General features: G+C 44.5%; 1 protein-coding gene across 2 annotated transcripts in view; it reads right to left on the bottom strand.

The window, feature by feature from the left end:
- FNDC1 (fibronectin type III domain containing 1) overlaps positions 1–18,973 on the bottom strand; it is a 99,567-nt gene that overhangs the window by 64,773 nt on the left and 15,821 nt on the right. Inside the window, exons 2-4 of one of the 2 annotated variants that reach the window (XM_025866416.2) lie at positions 10,399–10,593; positions 7,994–8,080; positions 7,499–7,567 (exon numbers count right to left, since the gene is read on the bottom strand). In XM_025866416.2, the coding sequence (XP_025722201.1) occupies positions 7,499–7,567; positions 7,994–8,080; positions 10,399–10,593 (351 nt within the window). Of the gene's footprint in view, positions 1–7,498; positions 7,568–7,993; positions 8,081–10,398; positions 10,647–18,973 lie in introns of those variants that run through there. The other variant, XM_073894177.1, reaches the window with a different exon arrangement.

The raw sequence follows: 18,973 nt of genomic DNA, 5'->3' as shown, positions 1-18,973 counted from the left end.
CTCTTCCTGAGGACCCATGAGGGCCATGGAAAGCAAGGGAAGCAACAGCCCTTTCCTGATCGCCTCAGCAGCTGAAATGCAGACACCTGGCATTTCTTCACCCTGCAGTGTAACGAGCGGCTAGCCTCCTAGACTCTGGAAGCCAAGACGAAGGAGTGGGAAATAGTCTGAGGAAAACTGTCTTGGTTCCAAGGTTTGTTTGGTTCAGTTTGCTTATTTTAGTCTAACTCTTTGGCATTGCTTTCATTCGGGAGCAGGACAGTAAGTAACACACTTCTTTTCTGGAAATGAAAGACCTTGTTTCTGTTGAGTTGCTACTGATTAATTCAACTTTCTACTGTGACCCAACATACGCTTTGCAAATGGAAGACCCAGTTATGATATATGAGTAGGTTGGTAAGTTCAAAGAGAAGGGCTTTCTTTCAGGACTAATATCTGCATTTGCAGCGATCCTATATAAGAACCACATCCCTCTTCAGAGACCTCACAAGGGACATGGCTGGCCTCTTTTTCACTCAGACATGAAAACAAAAGCCCACGATGGGTCTGCCATCCCCCAAGATGCTGACCTCGTCAGAAGCATTAGGTATATTAACAGGTGCAGGACATGAAGGCAAAGTCAGCAGCCCCTTCACTCAAGGCCACACACGTGGGGACAGTTCATCTCTCCAGCATTCGGGCCATGCCCTGCCCACTTGGAGCAGCCACTGAAGTGAGCACCCACCCCACACCCGAGGAAACGGTCTCACTCCTGGTTGCCGGCTTCCTAGCTACTCACTGATGGGAAAATCTGTGAGCACATACTCACACTCATCAATACAGAGGAAACACCACAGAATGTGGTGAGAAGCCTCTCCAGTCCACATCAGCTCTTGATTCCCTTCCAGGGCATTTCTTTTGGGGGCTGGAATCCCTGAGGGCTTTGCTCCGAACCAAGGACACTCGGCTACCGGAGCAGTTACACAGCTCCGCACAGAAGCCCCCACCGCCTACTTTTTCATTGTTGAAGAATGGGCTCGAAGGTTGGGGAAGTCTACACTCTAATGGGAGAGGTGACTTTGAAGCAGGCACTCCGATAAGATGGGAGCCCCCAGGAAGAAGGGGCATCCCCACAGCAGACGGATCTTGCTGTGTACACGCCTTGTCTACACAGACCAGCCGCCTCGAGGAATTCCAATCCACAAATGCACTCCATGTCATTCCAAGACACAGAAGGCAAGAATTAGGATCTCTGATTGATGACAGCACCCCTCTGTGGCCGACACGCTGGCCTGCCCAGGACCACCCCCAGCAGCAGCGGCTGAACTAGCCAGGGGTGACTCTGACCTCCTGACACCCCGCTCCGCATCTCGCACTGCCTTAGCCCTTGTCACTGCTCATCTCCTCTGCCAAGGCACAGACACCGAGGGCAAGCAGCCTCCATATGCACTTCTGCTTAACAAACATTTATGGAGGGCCTACTGTGTGCTTGTCCCAGGCCCTGGAGATACAAAGATGAGTAAATCAAAGCATCCTGCCTTTGAGACGGCTCACCATCTGGGCTAGGGAGCAGAAACTGATTTTTGCCCTGTAAATTGCACTTAATAAAGCTCATGATTGCATGAGAAAGCTACTGAGAAAATCAGGCCACAGACATTATTAATTCCCGTTGGCCAGGGCGTTAATTGAAACTAGCGTGTGAAAAGAGGACCATCTGATCATAATTACTTAAAAATTCTGGATTGGGATACAGGTTAAGCCCGGGTCTGGCCCACAGCAGCCCCCTGGCCTGGCTCCAGCATTTCCGGATGGAGCCCTGGAGGCTGCAGCACTGTGTATAAATGCTCACGGGTGTGCTACACCAGCACCTTCTACCCCGAGTGACACTGACAGTCTAAATACGTTCATGGGGCTTCTTCCTGGCTCATGTGGTGGCACTCGTGCCGGCGCACACAGAGAAGGGGAGGCGGCACAGACAACGGGGCCATTGGGAGAGGTGTGTCCAGTGGATCACTGGAGACACTTCTTTACTCTGGGCACCTCCGTGTGCTCAGGCACAAATTCGACACCTAGAAACTGCAACTCAGCGTTTCTCCCTCTAATAAATATGATTTTTGATTTTGCTGACCTAAAACATTCAAAGGGATGGAGAAAAAGGCGCAGAGCCATTTCTCAGTACTACAAATGGTTCCCAATTGCTTGCAAAGCAATTAAAATTAAATTTATTGAATTTATTGAATAAAATTAAGATTTAAATCACCCAATATAAGTGGTGGAATCGATCCGCTTTGTATCCTAAATTCACAAAATTTCCCAGCCGAAAGGAACCCTAGAACCTTAGAATAAAGCGTAGAACCTGAGACGGTTCCTAGAAAGGAGCCTAGAACCTTCCCATCAAGCCCCAGCATTTCACAGCTGCAGGATTTTACAGCTACAGATTCAGGAATGTGCTGGAGCTGCAGCCCCGGCCAGCCGTGTGGGAGTGGAGGCGGTGGGGAGTACAGCCTAATGATGACTGTACTCTCAAGTCAATGGGTCAGGAAAGGGCCCATCACAGGACACTAGGGTTAGAATTGCCACTCCCCATGTCAGTCACATTTAAATAAATTGGCAAGAAGATATACCTGAAGGTCAGTGTTTGTTTTGATGAACTATTGATAGAAAAGGCCAGAATTCGTAATTTTAGATTATGAAATATCCATTTCTCATACGACCATAGGTATTTCCTATGAAAGGAATGCCAGGGAAGGAATAAAGATGTCAAACTGTGGTTTGCATGGTTTCTTAGTTTCATCATTTCTCTGTCAAGTAATTTGACACCCGTTCAACAGCAGGTATCAGCTTTTTGAGGCAGGCACCGAGGAGAGTAGCGGGGCTCCCGTAAGGAACCCGAACCCAGGTCTGCCCTTGGGTCTGACCAGGTGTGCTATGCAGCTTCACATATATGAAGTCAACCTTGAAGAGTCATGCGGACAGCAGTTCCCCTCAGAGCCAAGAGGAGGGAAGGGAGATGAGGGTTTGGAAGTCATGGGACATAGGAGGGGTGTCACGCTGATGACCTTTATTTCAAAGGGAGGCAGGAAGCAAGGCTAGAAGCAAGAGGAGGACAGGAGGAAGGAGCTTAGCCAAGTGGCAATATTCCTGCTAACCCATGGAAGAAAGGAAGTAATCTGAGTAAGGACACAGAGAACAATTGCCAAGCAGAGCTGAGGACCCAGTTGGAGTTAGCAGACCAGCTGTAAGGAGTCACAGAGGTACAGATCAGCTTAGCTCTTTGCTTCTTCCACAAGGCTCAGCGATTCACATGCAGGAGGGAAGCCAGGGAGGTAGGGGCCCTGGTATGGAGACTTGCAGGCCACAGAGGCCGTCCCATGGTCAGGGGTGTTGGCCGAGCTAACAGGAGGGGGACCAGGAAAGACAAGAAATGAGACAGGAGACAGCTCTGGACTGTGGAAATGGGAAGGGTCTATGGACTCAAAGCCCAAGTAAGTCTGGAAGGGAGCTCAGGACAGTGACGGAGTTGAAAAAGCCAGGTGACTGTGGAGAAGAGCAACCCTAGCACAGGGAGCAGGTGGTGGCAGCTGGAAACCATGAGGTGAGGATGTCACGTGGGCCACCATCATGGAGGACGCCAGTGTGAACAGGCTATTATGAGCCAAGAGCCAACATGCTATTTGTATTTGGGGAGCAACGTGGAGGTCAGGGAATGGCTGGGCGCAGGTATGCCAGTGTTGGTTGAGAATGGCCAAAGAGAACTGTGAACTCAAGTTGGAGCTATGATTTAATTGTCTAAAAAATGAGCAAACTTCATGGACTAAAATATAATGTAAGAAAATATGAGGCAGAAATCTAAAAGAAGAGACTTTTATCTCAGTACTCTGTCTAGTTTGGTGCCATAGCTTAAGGACAGCACGAATGACTAGATTTTTAGAAAACCATCACCTTATTAAAAATACACATGATCCTGGGATGCCTGGGTGGCTCAATCGGTTAAGCATCTGCCTTCAGCTCAGGTCATGATCCCAGGGTCCTGGGATCGAGCCCCGCATCAGGCTCCCTGCTCAGGGGGGAGCTTGCTTCTCCCTCTGCCTGCAGCTCCCCCTGCTTGTACTCTCACATGCTCGCTTGCTCTCTCTGGCAAATAAATAAATAAATAAATCTTAAAAAAAAAAATACACATGATCCTACTGAGAACTAAAATTTTCCAGATGAAGAGCCGGTGAAAGCAGAATGACCTGCATGCTGAGTCCCTGGGTTGGTTGAAATCAGAGCTGGGCCACGGTCTTGTCCTGACCCCAGTGTCTGGCTCGGCACAGACCAGATGACCCCACATCTGATCACACAGACATAAAAAGCTAAAACAACTTCAGAAAAGAAGTCTGCAGGGAAGGTAAATAATAAGATTCCAATAGCTGAATGCCCTTGGGACCTCGCTTCCCTGGGGACAAAACAAAGGGACATGGGTTTACATCTCAACGGGAGGGATTTCACATTAAAATACGAAGAAAACTTTCTAACTAAAAGATATAAGAGGAGCTACCCAAAGCCAAAGCCAAAGCCAAAACTTCTGCCAGAGTTGCAGTTCTGCTTAGTCCTCCTCCTTTCTGAGTCCTGGGGGCTTTCAGATTTGCACGAGTGACTCGTCTGAGAATCACTTGAGTCTGCCTGCCATGTTCTTCCTCTTCCTCACGCTCACCCCGGCTGGCGGTCCCTACCATCTCAGCCCGGTGCCGCCATCTTAGTGCCTCCCGGGCTCCCGCACCCAGCTTAGTCCCTATCTCCGTGTTGTTCATTTTTCAAAGAATTTATGATTCTGTTACAGGCTGAATTGTGTCCCCCCCCAAATTCATATGTTGAAGCCTTGACCCCCCAATTATCCCAGGATGTGACCCTCTTTGGAGACTGAGGCTTTTAAGAGGTGATTACATTACAATGAGGCCACTGGGGTGGGCCCTACTCCACATCTGGCTGGTGTCCTTTTAAGAAGAGGAAAGTCGGAGATATATAGAGACATCAAGAACGTGCACTCACAGAGGAAAGACAAGCCAAAGAGAGGTCTTAGGGGAAATCAAACCTACTGACACCTTGATCTTAGACTTCCAGACTCTGGAACTGTGAGAGAAAATAAACATCTGTTGTTTTAAGCCACTCTCTGTGGTATTTTGTTATGGCGGCCCTCACAAACTAATACAGATTATATGCGTTATTTTTTGCTTACATGTTTATTGTCTTTCTTTCCCACTAGAATCCAGTCTTCGTTAAAGCAAGCCCTGGTTTGTCTTACCCCCTATTGTATCTGTAGCGTCCAGACCTGCTCCTGGAAAGCCAATGGCACTGAATGAATGAATCTAATAATTAGGGAGAAAGACAATGAGGTGAAGATAGGTCTCCGCCGCAAAAGGAGGACTTCTGGAATTTGTACTGAAACTACTGTTTCCAGCAGAGCAAAAGGATAGATTTTCCTCTGGTTTCAAGTAAAACACTCAAAGAAAGTGAGATGTTACCAGTCAAAACACTAAAAGGAACCCTTGGAGCCTTCCACTAGGAGCCAATGCCCATGTCTACATTTTGAGGACAAATCCTTTCCTTTGAATGAAGATACCTGCAACTCAGAATACTTACTTTGGTTAATGGGATTGTTATTTATTTAACCATTCCTCAGAACAGCAGCATAGCATATTTTCCAAGCCTTATAAAAAAGGCATAGATGTATGCTGATCATTTATTGATAACTTCTCATAAATTATCCTTATTATTTTTATTACCAATGAAATGTAATTTTTTTTCTGGAGCACTGTAACCAAGTCTGTGCATTCTGGTATTCATTTTTTTAAAAGAAAAAATTCTGCTTTATATCATATGCTTCAGTGAAGACATATGCTGGAAATGGTTTCAGCTAGCAATTTCTTCCAGTATCTTTTTTATCATAATGTATAACAAATATAGTATTATATATTACAGAAGAGTGCTCTTTGGAAACTAGGGCATACAAAGTCTCCTACAGAGAGACGTTAAATGATTTCACGGTATGCAAAACCAATAACTGTCTGTGAGTCCCAATTCCCAGCGTTTCTGTAACTCATGCTCACTCAGAAAGGTCGCAGACACACACACACACACACACACACACACACACAGACACACACACATGTTTTTATTAAAGAAGGCATAAGAAATTAATTACTTAAGAAAAAGCAAAAGAAAATTACTTGTTCTAAAACCACTGTCATTCAGAAAACTTTATCAGAAAGATTATAAAAAATAAAATGGTCATCTAAAATACAAGCTTCCAATACAAGGCACTGAACATCTGTCAGTAAAAAGTTTACATGCGCCTCTTCAGGGGTGGACAGTCTCGGAATAAACACTCTTGCATATTTTGCACATTTCCTAGGTGTAGTGCCATCTTGGCTATTCAACTGTCATCATCCTCTCAGTTTTGACTGTGGCCCTGTGCTCTTGTCCCTCCTGTCACCCTCATACACACTCGGCTTCCACTCTCACTCTGGAGCATGACTCTGGAATCCATGCCTGCCCCTTACTTCTCTCTTCCGACTTTCATCTCCCTGCCTCCAATCACCTCCAAGATGTCTCCCTTCCAACACCCCATGGTCGCCCCAAGTCCAACATATTGGAACAAAAGCATATCACCTTTCCTTGAAAGCCAGCTTCCTTTTCTGGTTGTTTCATTTTTTTCAACCCCTTTCTGGGGAAAGGGGACTTTGAAACTGCCTACACCCATCAAATCTGACCTGAGAAGCAGATTATGGTCATTGGTTTCAAAGTACTCACCTTCCTCTCAACAACAACACCAGATTGACGGATTTAAAAACAGCGTTCATGAAAACAGAATACAGGTCCTCGCCATATTGCCTTTGGGATATTATTCAACCACACTCCAAAATAACTGCATTCATTTTGCATTATTTTTTCACCATTAATTAAATGTATTCAAAAAAACATACCAGAAATGTTAACACTTCCCTCAACAAGTAAAACAATATGACTAGACAACATCAACATCCAAATGATAAAACAGACATATATACAAATATGGAGCAGAGATGGAAGGCAGGTGCTCTAACATATCACAAAATATCCCATGCTTATAAGAAAAGAGAGAAAAACTTGATGCAGCATATTAGCCAATAAAAGCCACTTCTTGGTGGATTCCATTCATTTATGCCATCCACAGGTCACAGAGCTATAAATATCCTCATCAGGCCAAGGCTGCCATCTCAACCACCATATTTGCCTGTTAACATTGCAACAGTATCCCCAGATGGAGACGCAGACACTTCCCCACACCAGAACATGAAAGAACAGTGTGAAATGAGCAACACTGACTGCAGTCTGGGCCATCAGGTGCAGAGCAGATTGACCAAAACCATGTGGCATGTGTGTTAGTTTAGCGATGGGAACTAAATGAAGGTTGGTGAGCACATGTGTGTGACAGAAGCACAACCCTCTTGCGAGATGGTGCTTCAGTGAAGACATGAACCGAAGGAGGACATAGTACCTGTGACGGTTTCATTAAATGGTCCTGGACCCTTAATGGGAAAACCATCAATCTGGATCCATCCACCTCCTAAATGAGGAAAATGCAACTTCATAGTTAGAAACGAGGACGATTGGATTTTCCACATTTCAGTGCAGCCCTAACATATATTTAGTGGTCTTTTCAACAGTCCTCAAAAGGATCCGCTCAGGCCACATCAGTAACGAGGCACCTAAGCTTTCTGGACAACACATCTTTTTGGTCTTTTGCACATGGCTTACTCTAATGAATACTCAAAAAATTTAGGACAAAACACTAACAACCTACATCAAAATTACTTTTAAAAGAAGGGATAAGTCTCTCCTAGTTTTCTATCTTTCAGCTTGCTATACAAGTCATTCTTGCTCAGGAACTCTTTAAAGATTCTAAATTTGTATAGATCCAAGAAAGCAAAGAGGGATGTTTCTCCCCATCTAAGCAACAAAAATACAGCCTCCAATTCTAGGTATGACTTACCAGGCGGGCTTTCAGCTCTGTAAACTGGACGGCTCACTCCATTGTGGTTTTCTGCAGTAACCAGCACAAAGTACACTACCCCCGGTTCTGAAACATATGGTTTATATCAAGCCACCATTTCAAATCTCCAAGAATGACAGTTTGATTCACTAACTGTCTCTCTTATGTATAACCAAATATAAAAATCTGAATTAAGTGACAAGTCTAACTACAACTTTCTCTCTCTCTTTTTAATCAATGTCACTAACATTCCTCTCATGCAACGAAAATATGCCTGACCCAAAGAACACGAAATTTATTTAGTACAAAGTACATGGCATGTCTAATAAACCTGGATTCATAAGCTGTCAACAGAAAAGGCTTTTGAGCTTTTTAATGTGAAATTAATGTAGGAAATATGAACGCACCATCCACTAGCTAGGTGTTTTACAGCCTACAGTGTCAGTAACTGCAAATAATATCTCCCCCTGGAAGCTTCAAACAGAAAGCTCCGAAACAGAGAAAGAAAATTTCAGGGTAACTCATAAAATTTAGCACGTGGGAAATCTTCATTGCAACACATAAAGCTTCATGAAATTTTTCTCCTTATGACAGTAAATACTCCCTTTACTAGGTCTGCATGTTGTCTGTGACCGTTTCAACAAAAACCTAGAGAAACAGCTGTTGGAACCTTGGACATGCTAATCTTGAAATCACTGGGCTTCACTTTGACTTGTATATAGGGGTCAAGGTCAAATAGCCATGGTCTCTTTGGCTGAGCTCCTGAAGTCGGTGGGACGGGAAGGGAAACCGAGAGGCCACATTACCGTGTGAGTGTGCCCTGAATTTGCAGCTGGAGAAAGGAAAACTCCAATAGTGCTGGTTTTCCTCAAAATGAATTACTGTGAAAGGTTAAGTGAAGGTGCCAATTCCTTGGAGAGATGAGAGTTTGTGGGCATTTGATGGGACGGACGGTTGGAGAGATAAGTGTTAGTTGTTAGTAATCAAAGGCAAGAAGCATATGTACATTTCTCAAGGTGAGAAGTGTTCCTATAATAGAACTTCGGTTCTCAGGCCAGAGGCCCAGTAACAGCGACACAGAGATGCCATCTAGCACCCCTGCTATGCTTGAGGTCAGTAGGACCTCTGTCTGACTACAGCAGGGCCTGGTAGCATGTAGGGTTTGGCATGGCCTGCTGGACTAACTGGGAAATGCTCTCTAGGGTCAGACAGCATGCAAAATCATGCTTTGCCAGGCACTTTCTCTCTTCATTCTGAGGTTATTTGCATTTCAAGGAAATTTAATCCACATGTCTCTGATTCCCGTTAACTCATCAGTGTGTTACTTGGGAGAGACTATTCGTTTTTCAGTGAGTTCTAGGGCTTTTTGTACATTTTTCTTCTCTGCAATGATCATAACAACCTAAGGTTTGAACAAGCAAAGATGACCCTGCTCCTGCCTTGGGTCCAACAGATTCTCCATTTAACCTCAATGTCGCACTTTGTAGGGTCATACTGTTGTGGAAAAGATTCAGAGAAATGTATGTTTAGCTGGAACCACGAAGAAGGAAATTCTGGCTCCTTTGATGTCCCTTCTATATACTTTTTGCTCTGTTACTCAGAAAGTCTAACATTATAATGCAGGAGGTGGAGAGAGAATAAATGTGTAGACAATGGCAAGGAATCTGAGGAGCCATGAGTTAGTTGATTTTGATCCACTAAAGGAAGGCAGGAAAACGGAAACCCAGCACAGGGAGACCTGGTTGTCAGAGACGCTGACTTCTGTTACTTCCTTATGATCCATCATGAGGTTGGACTGTAGAATAAATGGGAGTTTCAGGCTCGTAAGATCAAAAAAGCAAAAGATAGAGGATCCCAACGAGGCAGCTCAAAGCCTATGTTCAAAACCACCTACACCTGCACTTATAAAACAATATATTTAGGAAAATTTTTAAATATTACAGACTTCCAGAATCAAATTTAATGGGGAGAATGTCACGTCTTTGAACCAGATGTGGCTAAGCATGACATATCACACACACCCTCACAGGGACATATTATTTGAGTAATCTCTAACTGGTTTATAAATCAGAAATCTCAAGATTAGGCTACAAAGTAAAGTTTCTATGAAACAAAGAACCAACATGCTTTCCAAAAGCACATTCAGAAACTAAAAACTGGTTTCCTACATTCATTTGGAGAACTACCCAGAAATACTTGAGTTCAAATGCAGATGAGGAAGTCCAAGGGCAAGATAAAGATTAAGCAACAGCGTCATGACCTCAGCTACCTGTTCCCAAAGAACCATGAGGTCCCTGGAGCCTGGCCACACTGTGTCTCACAAACAGCCATCCTACCTAAGAAGGGAACTGAGATGTTGGTGTACAGTTAGATCTGACCAGGAACAAGACCATAGTGTCACTTACCCACATCCTCAATAAGGAAGGAGTGCGTCTCGGCATTCACCTTGATGTATTTAAGACTTTTCAGTGACTTCCCATAGGCAATGTTGTAATGCTCCACGGGTCTACTGGTAGCATCTTTGGGTGGGTCCCACGTGACTTTCAGGCCCATTTTAGTGGACAGCAGTTTCACGTGCCTTGGCTTCAGTGGGTGGTCAGCTATGCAAACAGCGCAACTATCAACTTATGGGAATGGCAGATGTGAAAAGGAATTTTTTTCCAATGTTCTCTGATATCGTTATCAAAAGAGAAAATGACTTTTAATTTGTCTGGTCCTAAAGACGTTAAGTATAGTCATGTTTGAACATTGTTACAGTATGAGAGAGCAAAACAAACATAACAAACCCACAAGCTTTTATGTATTTTGGATAACTGTGGGTGGTAAATTTAAAACAAAAGTGAAACAAATCAAAACAAACTCTAGGCATTCTCTGGCTTGATTATGTTGCCTTGCTAGAGCAGGAATAACGAATTCATAATTTGACATGTTCTCCAGAGGCATTCATATATGAAATAAACTCTTAGTATTCTGTATGGTACAGTTGGACAATCTTTAAAATACCTCTGAGAACAACTTAAAATTGTCATGATGGGGACGACTATCCATTGCATCCAAAGCGAGATAACAGAAGCATTCATTTCCACAAAGAAAACAAATCAAGATCATCAACACCTTAAAAGGGAGGTAAGCCTCTGGTTCATTTGCATAGAGCTAATTTAAATGTTTCCATATTTTGTCCCAGAAGAAGAAAAGCAAGTTATTAAGAAGCACAATTACATTTTTATCTTCAGTTATGAGGTTCAAATAAACGTATTCTTGATTTTGAAAAATAACCCAAATGACACATAACATTTTGTCAAACAAAATCTCTCAGCTCACACTGTAACAGATTCTGCAACATTACATCATATAAATAGATGCTAAACATTCACACAACAGTCAAACAAATTTTAGGCAAACCTGGATCTGAAACTGTTTATTCAATGATACAAGGCACTCTCAGGAAAGAGAAAAGTAATCTAAGAAACCCACAAACCTTTAAACTGAGTAACATGAAGAAAAATGAGTTTGGAACCTCATGGAAGAAGAAAGGGGAAGGAGTGTTTTGTGATGACACGTGGATTGGTTAGTATGTGATTTTAATACCGGGTACAAATTCTGAACACCATAAGCACAGATGACGCTAGCATACATCACTCATCCCTCCCCAAATTGCCCCACTGCCTCCGGAGTAAAATGATGAAAAGGAGAACTCATATGGCCTCACTCAAAGAAATCCAAGGAATGAAGAAGAAGAGAGTGAATCTGATGATTTTAAAGCAGTAAAGAAAGAGTGCCTGTTTTGGAGACAAAAGCATGTTGTCAGACTCTGGACAGGAAGCAAAACCCACAAAGCCTCCCCTCCCCAGTTCCAGGGATGAGGATCCCATAAACCCATAATGGGAGAAATCATAGACAAGAAACCTAGCGCTCTCTGCAAAATTTTGAGTTGAGGAGATTGTACACACAGTGTGTCAGTGACTTTCTGGGCATTTACTAGCAATCATGGCTACTCTTCAATAATTCTCATGTACCCCTCCCTCCTTGCCCATAAGAAACCTTCCAAGACTTACTTAGCCAGAAGACTGGGGTTCCCTTCTTTCAGTTCCCTTTCTTTCCCCCAAGGCTTCATTACAAAAACCTCTCCTCCTCTGCCATCTGACTAACCAGCTTTTTCTAGTTGTGATCCCTATTTCCCCCAAGAGCAGCAATCAGTCCCAGGAATCCATATTTCACACTGACCAAAAGGTGTGCAAGAGCAAAGCGAGGCTCCCCACCGCCCCGAAACTGCAAAGGGATGCTCATGGTTGGGCAAGTCTCCCAAGGAAGAAAACAAATGAATGAATATGTGAATAACGTTTTTCTTTACAGTTCGAGTCCAAATCTCCCTTAAGGAAAGTTAGCTCCTGGACAGACAGCCGAAAACAAGAGGCCAGTGACCCCCGAGCACTGTCACATTTTCTCTTGGGCATTAGTGATTCAATCAGTACAACACTGCCTAGGCTTGAAAATGATTGACTTTCATTACTGATAATCTGAAAAGAAGAACAATTTATAAATTTACTCATTGTTCTTCCTGGCCCTGCCTTGCGTCTGTTCTTGGACACAGCATAAAAGAGTTTCTAACACAAGTGAGAATCCACATTCAAATGGTCGCATCAGCCCAGCATATGGGGAGATACTTCAAACCTTCAAGGAGCTCCAGTAAGAGATGCACAGAGTAAAGAAGGGCAAGGGGGAAATACCTCTGGGTTGCCAAAACCTAATGACCATCACTTCCCTGTGCTTACACAATTGGAGCTTCTAACTGTGTCTGTGCATGAGTTTGTTTGCCCTTCTCTAGCCAATGATCAAGTACAATCAGTGTGTCTCAACTTGATAACTGCCTGAGCCAACATTTGGATGCTGAGAGAAAGGCCATATGGTGCTCAACTACAGTAAATACAAATGGGAGAGGGCAATGGACAGGAGGAGAGGGTTTATGGAGTGTCTACCACCTACCGCCCACTGCTCTGAGCACCTAACCCTATGTTACATGAGGTGCTCAGAACACACACCACCTGGGAGGTGTCATTTACTCCCTCCATATTCCAGAAGAGGAAAGAAGGCCAGGAGCAAGGTTAGGGTTCACCTAGAGTCACACAGCTGCCCCAGAGCCCTGCTTCACCCAATTCCAAAGCCCAGCTCTCCCCCTCCCAGCTCACAGACCCTCAGAATTCGCCCCTGCTCAGATATGACCTGTGACCATTGCCATCGAAAATTAATTTAGGAAGCCACCACCATTCTAAAACAAATTGCGAGGCCTCCAGAGTTGGGTTTACCATCTCTTCCACCATGCCACTTTCCTCCCTGGGGGGGGGGCACTCCTGCCCCCCATACACTGTTAGGGCACCTTGTGCTGGGTGTCTTCATCCTCCCCCCTCTCTGGAAGGAAGGGAGGAAGTGGATGATGTGCTCTCTCAGGGACATTTGCATTCTTATGACAAAACCTAAGACCAAATGACTTTTCTAATAGCGACGTCTTAGGCCTCAGAGAGTTGCCTAATGAAGGTCATTTATGAACACAAAGGCCTCTGGGAGACCTGGAAACCATGCTTTCAAGGCAGCCTTACCGTCAATCTCCTTAAGATCCGTCCTGAATTTACGGTTTTCCAAAGGCCGTAGGCCAATCTACCATGACCCTTCCTCCCACCCTCCCCCCAACACACGCAACCTGGGTCCATTAAACAAACCATACGGTGGCTTGATTAGCAGATATTTTCATTCCCTGGATTGTTATCTACTTTGATATTTCAAACTGATGTCATTTTTTATGCTTTCTAGTGAACATCTTCTGTGCCAACTTAGAAAGAGTTGGAGGAAGAGGAAGAAGAAGCCTAGATAGAAAGCAATCTTTTCTGTCACTCCAGCCCCACCCAGAAGCCCCTCATGCCTGAGCTCTCAGTGAACTCATCAAACCAGCATCTATCTGAGGAAGAACCAGTCTGGGAAGGCACAAATCAATGCACGTGTGCTTGAATTACTTGACAGAAAGCTTCCTCTTGGGACTAGAAATATGACCGTATGTTCTCTTCCCAATGATTGTTTTGTAGGTCTCCTGATTTCATTCCTTAAATGTGCAGTCAAGGCATAAAGGCTGTGAAATTTGTTTCCAGGTCTGTAGACCGCATTCTGGTTCTGTGTTGTGGGATCAGTATTCTGGGAGCATATGGATGAAATATGACAAAGTGATTCCTGATTTATTCTAACTGTTCTTAGAAACTTAGACCAGACCACCCTCTCTGCTAGATAAATGCAGCACATAACCTTTTGTAATAGTTTTCTATATTCTTGTCTGATAAAGATGATACTGGGTATATCCTTTAAAACTATAAATCCCATGAACTGCCTCTCTAAAAAGGAAAAAGGACAAACCCAAAGTCAAGACAACAGGAATTCTATGGCCCAGCAGAGGGAACACGAGGAAGTAAACTCCCAGAGCCTGCATGACAGGTTAAGGCCATGACAAGCTGTTTCTTCCTTTACCCCAGGATACAAAATGAGGAAATGAGCTTAAGCAGCAGCCTAAGGGATGTTAGGTTAGGTATAAAGAACTTCCTGTCCATGTCTTCTCCCATTTCTCTCCATTCAAGGTGTATTTGAATGGAGCAGATGGTAAGGTGCTCCAGATAGAAGAAGGAAGCTAGTAGAGTCTGCTATGACTCCAGCAATTTCATACCATGAGAAAGTCATTTCCATAGTTCATGCCAGTAAACATTATCCAGATTCAAGGATATTTTGCCAGGGACCAAGTGGCAATGGTATTTTGGTGATCTTTCAGATACCCAGCAACTGCTAGGCTAGACATTTCTGAGCCATGGCTCCTATGAGACCTCTACTGGTTTGTTCGGGAACAGACAATAAGGGCACAGTCAGCACCTAGAGTTGTTACTTGGGTCTAGCTCCAAATTTCAGGTCTTATCCAAGAGGGCTCTAGGAGGCCAGTTTGGCTCCAGGGTCAAAGTATGGATCCGTTTCTGCTCAAGGATGGAGACCAAAATTCCAATGGCTCTGGAATGTCTGTCTTTGGAAGGTCTTCAGCTTCTGCAGAGTGACCTCAAGGGGTTCTCCGGGGCTGAGGATGCCCTTGGGATGCCAAAGCTAGGTTCCCAGGGCCAGGCTGGCCTGACCAACATCTGTAGGGCCCATTTCTCACAGTAGACAAGGGGCATCACACCCCACCTGGCCCTTGCTCACCTTCCCACTCTGGCATCTTTCTTGACACCAGATATTGACCACATACCTGGTGCTCACTTAAATGGCTGACGGATTGAAGAAAAAGATGTTAGGAGGTTTTAGACTCATGAGGCCAACCAAGGATTTCCAACCCAAACACCTCTAAGGACCAGGAAGATCAAGCAAATAGTGAAGACATATTAAGGAGTGTTGTCCACTGTGTCTGAAGGCACAATTTAGTTTCACTTTAGGTACAGATGTGTTCAAGGACTCATATCTCACTGCCAGACCTCCCTCTGTCCCTTGAGAGGAGTAAAGGCTCTGAAAAAAACTGGCCTGGGTTCCAGGGAAGAAAGGAAGTCCCATCCCAGGATGGCTTTGGGGAGGGGACTGTGGGATGTTACACAGGCTTTGGCTACTAGCAAAACCGATGACGGCTACATGTCCAGCACTGGCCTAACCATCCCAGACCAACAGTCCCTACTGCCTGTGTGGTAATCCCATGTGAGTTCCAAAGGGAACAGGTTCAAAGTGAAACTTCTTACTTCTTACTTCCCATTGTCTTGCTTCAGACATCACCGCCCAACCGTAAGCATATAGTCATAGCCACAATGGATGAAAATACATATATTCCTAGAAAGGGAATTCCGTGAAGGGCTATTTCTCAGAATAAAGGGAAGGCAAGTTCAGAAGCAGTTGATAAAATGAATCAATGGTAAAAGTAATCCAAAATGGACACAATTCATGGAGAAATCATGCTTTGAGGACTGTGATTCAAAACAGTAACTGAATATTTCTGGATCCAAAGTGTTGTTTTTGCTTGTTTCTTTGTTTCATTTTACTTTTAAAAAACAACAGAGTGACTTCATTATATTCTCCATATAGGCAAAAAATCAAACTATCAGGTTTATTATTGATAAGGTTACATTAGAGAGGGTGGATCTAATGTGGTACCATCACCATGCTTCCTATCTCCCTCCCCTCTCCACTTCCAGACCCTCAGGTGAACACAGAGGGGAGAGCCGAGACTACAGAGCAGACAGCCTCAGGGCCACTGCATCACAGGTCGGGAGAGAGCAACAGGCCTGAGCCACAACCCAGTGCCCTCCCTATGGAAGAACGGGTGGAGCCAAATGCAGCCTTCCTGCAGGAAGGCAGACCGGAAGAAGAGACTCACAGGTCTGTGTCTTCTAACCCATTAATGCCATGGAGTAGAGAAAGTAGACAAATGGAGACTGGGCTCTAACCACTCACCCCTCAGATACAGCAAGCCTCAGGGAGGACAGGGAGCACCAGATGAGGACAGATGCCAGAAGCAAAACACGAGGAGAGGAAAATGGAAGTCCCCTTAACGTCTCCAGCAGGCTATTCCCTGGCCCCACTGGGCATGACCACTAACCTGAGGTCAAGTTGTGGCTGCCTCTTCAGAGAGAGGATCAAGACCACTTGCCCCACCTTCAGGGGCCTACCCAGGACTAATCACTGTCCCACTATTATCCTCCTGGGGTGACAGATGGGGATACTTCCAGCCCCCAAAAGGCTCTGAAACGAGGAAAGCTCATTCTTTAGCCAACTCCAAAGCCACATTGACCTCTAGGCTGAAAATCCACTCTTGCCTGTCCTTCCCCAATCCCATATTCTGCCCGGTCCATGCTATCCAAAATAGCCCACCAGAGTTTAAGCAATGAGATGAAATGATACCATACACATATTCTGATAATACAATACCAGGAATATAAAAATGTCCCAATTTCAATATGAGTCCTTCCCATTACAAAATTCCCACAGGAAAATTTAGAGTCCAAGAGTGAAGCCTTCTGGGTCTTACAGCTTAAAATCTAAAGAAATTAAAGTCTAAGTTTCTTTCCACTCTTACTTCTTGTTCTGTCTAGCCTCAGCCAGAGGAGATTCATCTAGTGCCCATATGGGGTTAGGGCTTCCCTTGGCCACTGCAGCCCCTGCCATCTTTCACTGGAACTGGTGTGAATTCTTCAGGATTCCCTGACGTGAAGATAATTAAATCCAAAGTCTTCCACCTGCCTAGATTCTTAAAGAGCCCCAAGACCCTACAAACTCTGTAAGGCAGCAAATCCAAAATGTGCAGTGTAAAGGACACATATTATTTTTGTCTACCCGATGAAGCCTCCCCCAGTTCCGGTAACAGATTTCTGTTCATGTGAGCTCAGAGGGTTCAGGAAACTTCACTGGAATCGTTCTAACTGGAGCTAGACCCTGGGCACCGCCTCTGCTTTCCAGTCACGAGACTGTGGTGGAAGCATCTTAGAATTGTTAGTGATAGCTCTCATGTCATGTGGAAAGAGAGTCCAGGGGCTGTTAGAGCCCTGGTTCTAGGGCTCGATCCCTAAGGTCAGCTCAACCCCCGCACTTCCGAACATACAGCTTCAGAATGCAATGAACTCTGGTACTTAAATGAGTTCAAGTTGGGTTTTTGGCCACTTACAGTCAGACCCTGATGGATTAATCAAGATCTTCTACGAAAGTCAAAAATAACTTTCTAAAGCTACCCCAGTAGCCAGTACATTTAGTCACAAAAGGCTGCCAGTGTGCAGACACACCCCCAAAAAATTAAGGCAAATACCAGCCAGGGATGGCTGCCATTCCTAGCGGGGTGCTCCGTGCCGCCCACCCAGTCTGGTAGTCGATGCTGAGGGACAGGAGAGGACAACCTTGTTAAGAAGGAAACCCCCAAAGGAATGTTAAGAGCTTTTGAAATAAACTAGCCCCTTAAAACCCCAAAAATTCTAATATTATTTCTTAAATATACTAAGGATTGCTCTTTAATGCAACAAAACCTTCATGTTTATGTAAGTCTCCCTACTTCGTCTTTGTATGAAATGCAAGTTTTACTTTCCACTGGAAACCGCCAAATACTTCCCAGACTCTGAAATGAAGAAAACACAGATCTCACTGCAACCATGAGTGTTGGACCAAAAATTCAATCAATTATCCAGAAAAAGGTTAGGATGTAAATGGGGGGGCGGGGGGCGGAAGGAGGCTATGGAATCAACGTGATCTACAACTTTGAGACTAATTCCAAGGAAAGGTGGAAAAATTCAACTCTTGTCCATAAGATACCAGACAGCAAAGGGATAGTCACAAATGTAGGAACATCCAGATGGTTGGCAACACATGGGCAAAACACTGGAACGCCCAGCCAAGTTTTAATAATTTGTCAAATGGATGGAATTATATTTGCCAAATAACTATGATGCTCCCCTCAAAAACAAACAACAACAAAACAGGGCAAATACAGGTTGTTTTGCAACGGTGTGAAATAACACTCTTATGAGTAAAATCTACATATGGTTGACTGCATTTTCCACCTGGAAGACTGAGGCTGGGTAACACAGTCTGAATATTAAAATAATGGTCTGGCTTCTCTTCTGACATTTCACAATATGAACGGGGTTCAATAAGTGTTTTCCACAATTGGCATGGTTCTCTATGGATAACTGCTTTAAAAAATAAAACCTGGGTCTGGAAGTCTAGGTCTTTGGAGTCTTTAAACTTAAAAAACACTCCACAGAGCTGAAAGAACTTTGCAAACAAAACCTCTGACCCCACCACAAGGAAGCCACCCAGTGCTGTCCTCGAGTCAGAGAGAAACACCAAGGCAAGCAGATGTCCCAGGTCTCTCAGGAGATCGAGGGCAGCCAGGGCTCTCCAGACTTTGTCCTTGGCTCGCATTCCCCAAAACCCAATCCATCTTCCCTTGTCACAACGTGCTCCGCATGTCACTGGCTTCCACCCCCATGCCCAGCA

The sequence above is a fragment of the Callorhinus ursinus genome, unplaced genomic scaffold (genome assembly GCF_003265705.2).
Source record: "Callorhinus ursinus isolate GAN/ISIS: 27379988/994484 unplaced genomic scaffold, GSC_fseal_2.0 scaffold6, whole genome shotgun sequence".
NCBI lineage: Eukaryota > Metazoa > Chordata > Mammalia > Carnivora > Otariidae > Callorhinus > Callorhinus ursinus.
This window is presented reverse-complemented; position numbering and strand designations above follow the sequence as displayed.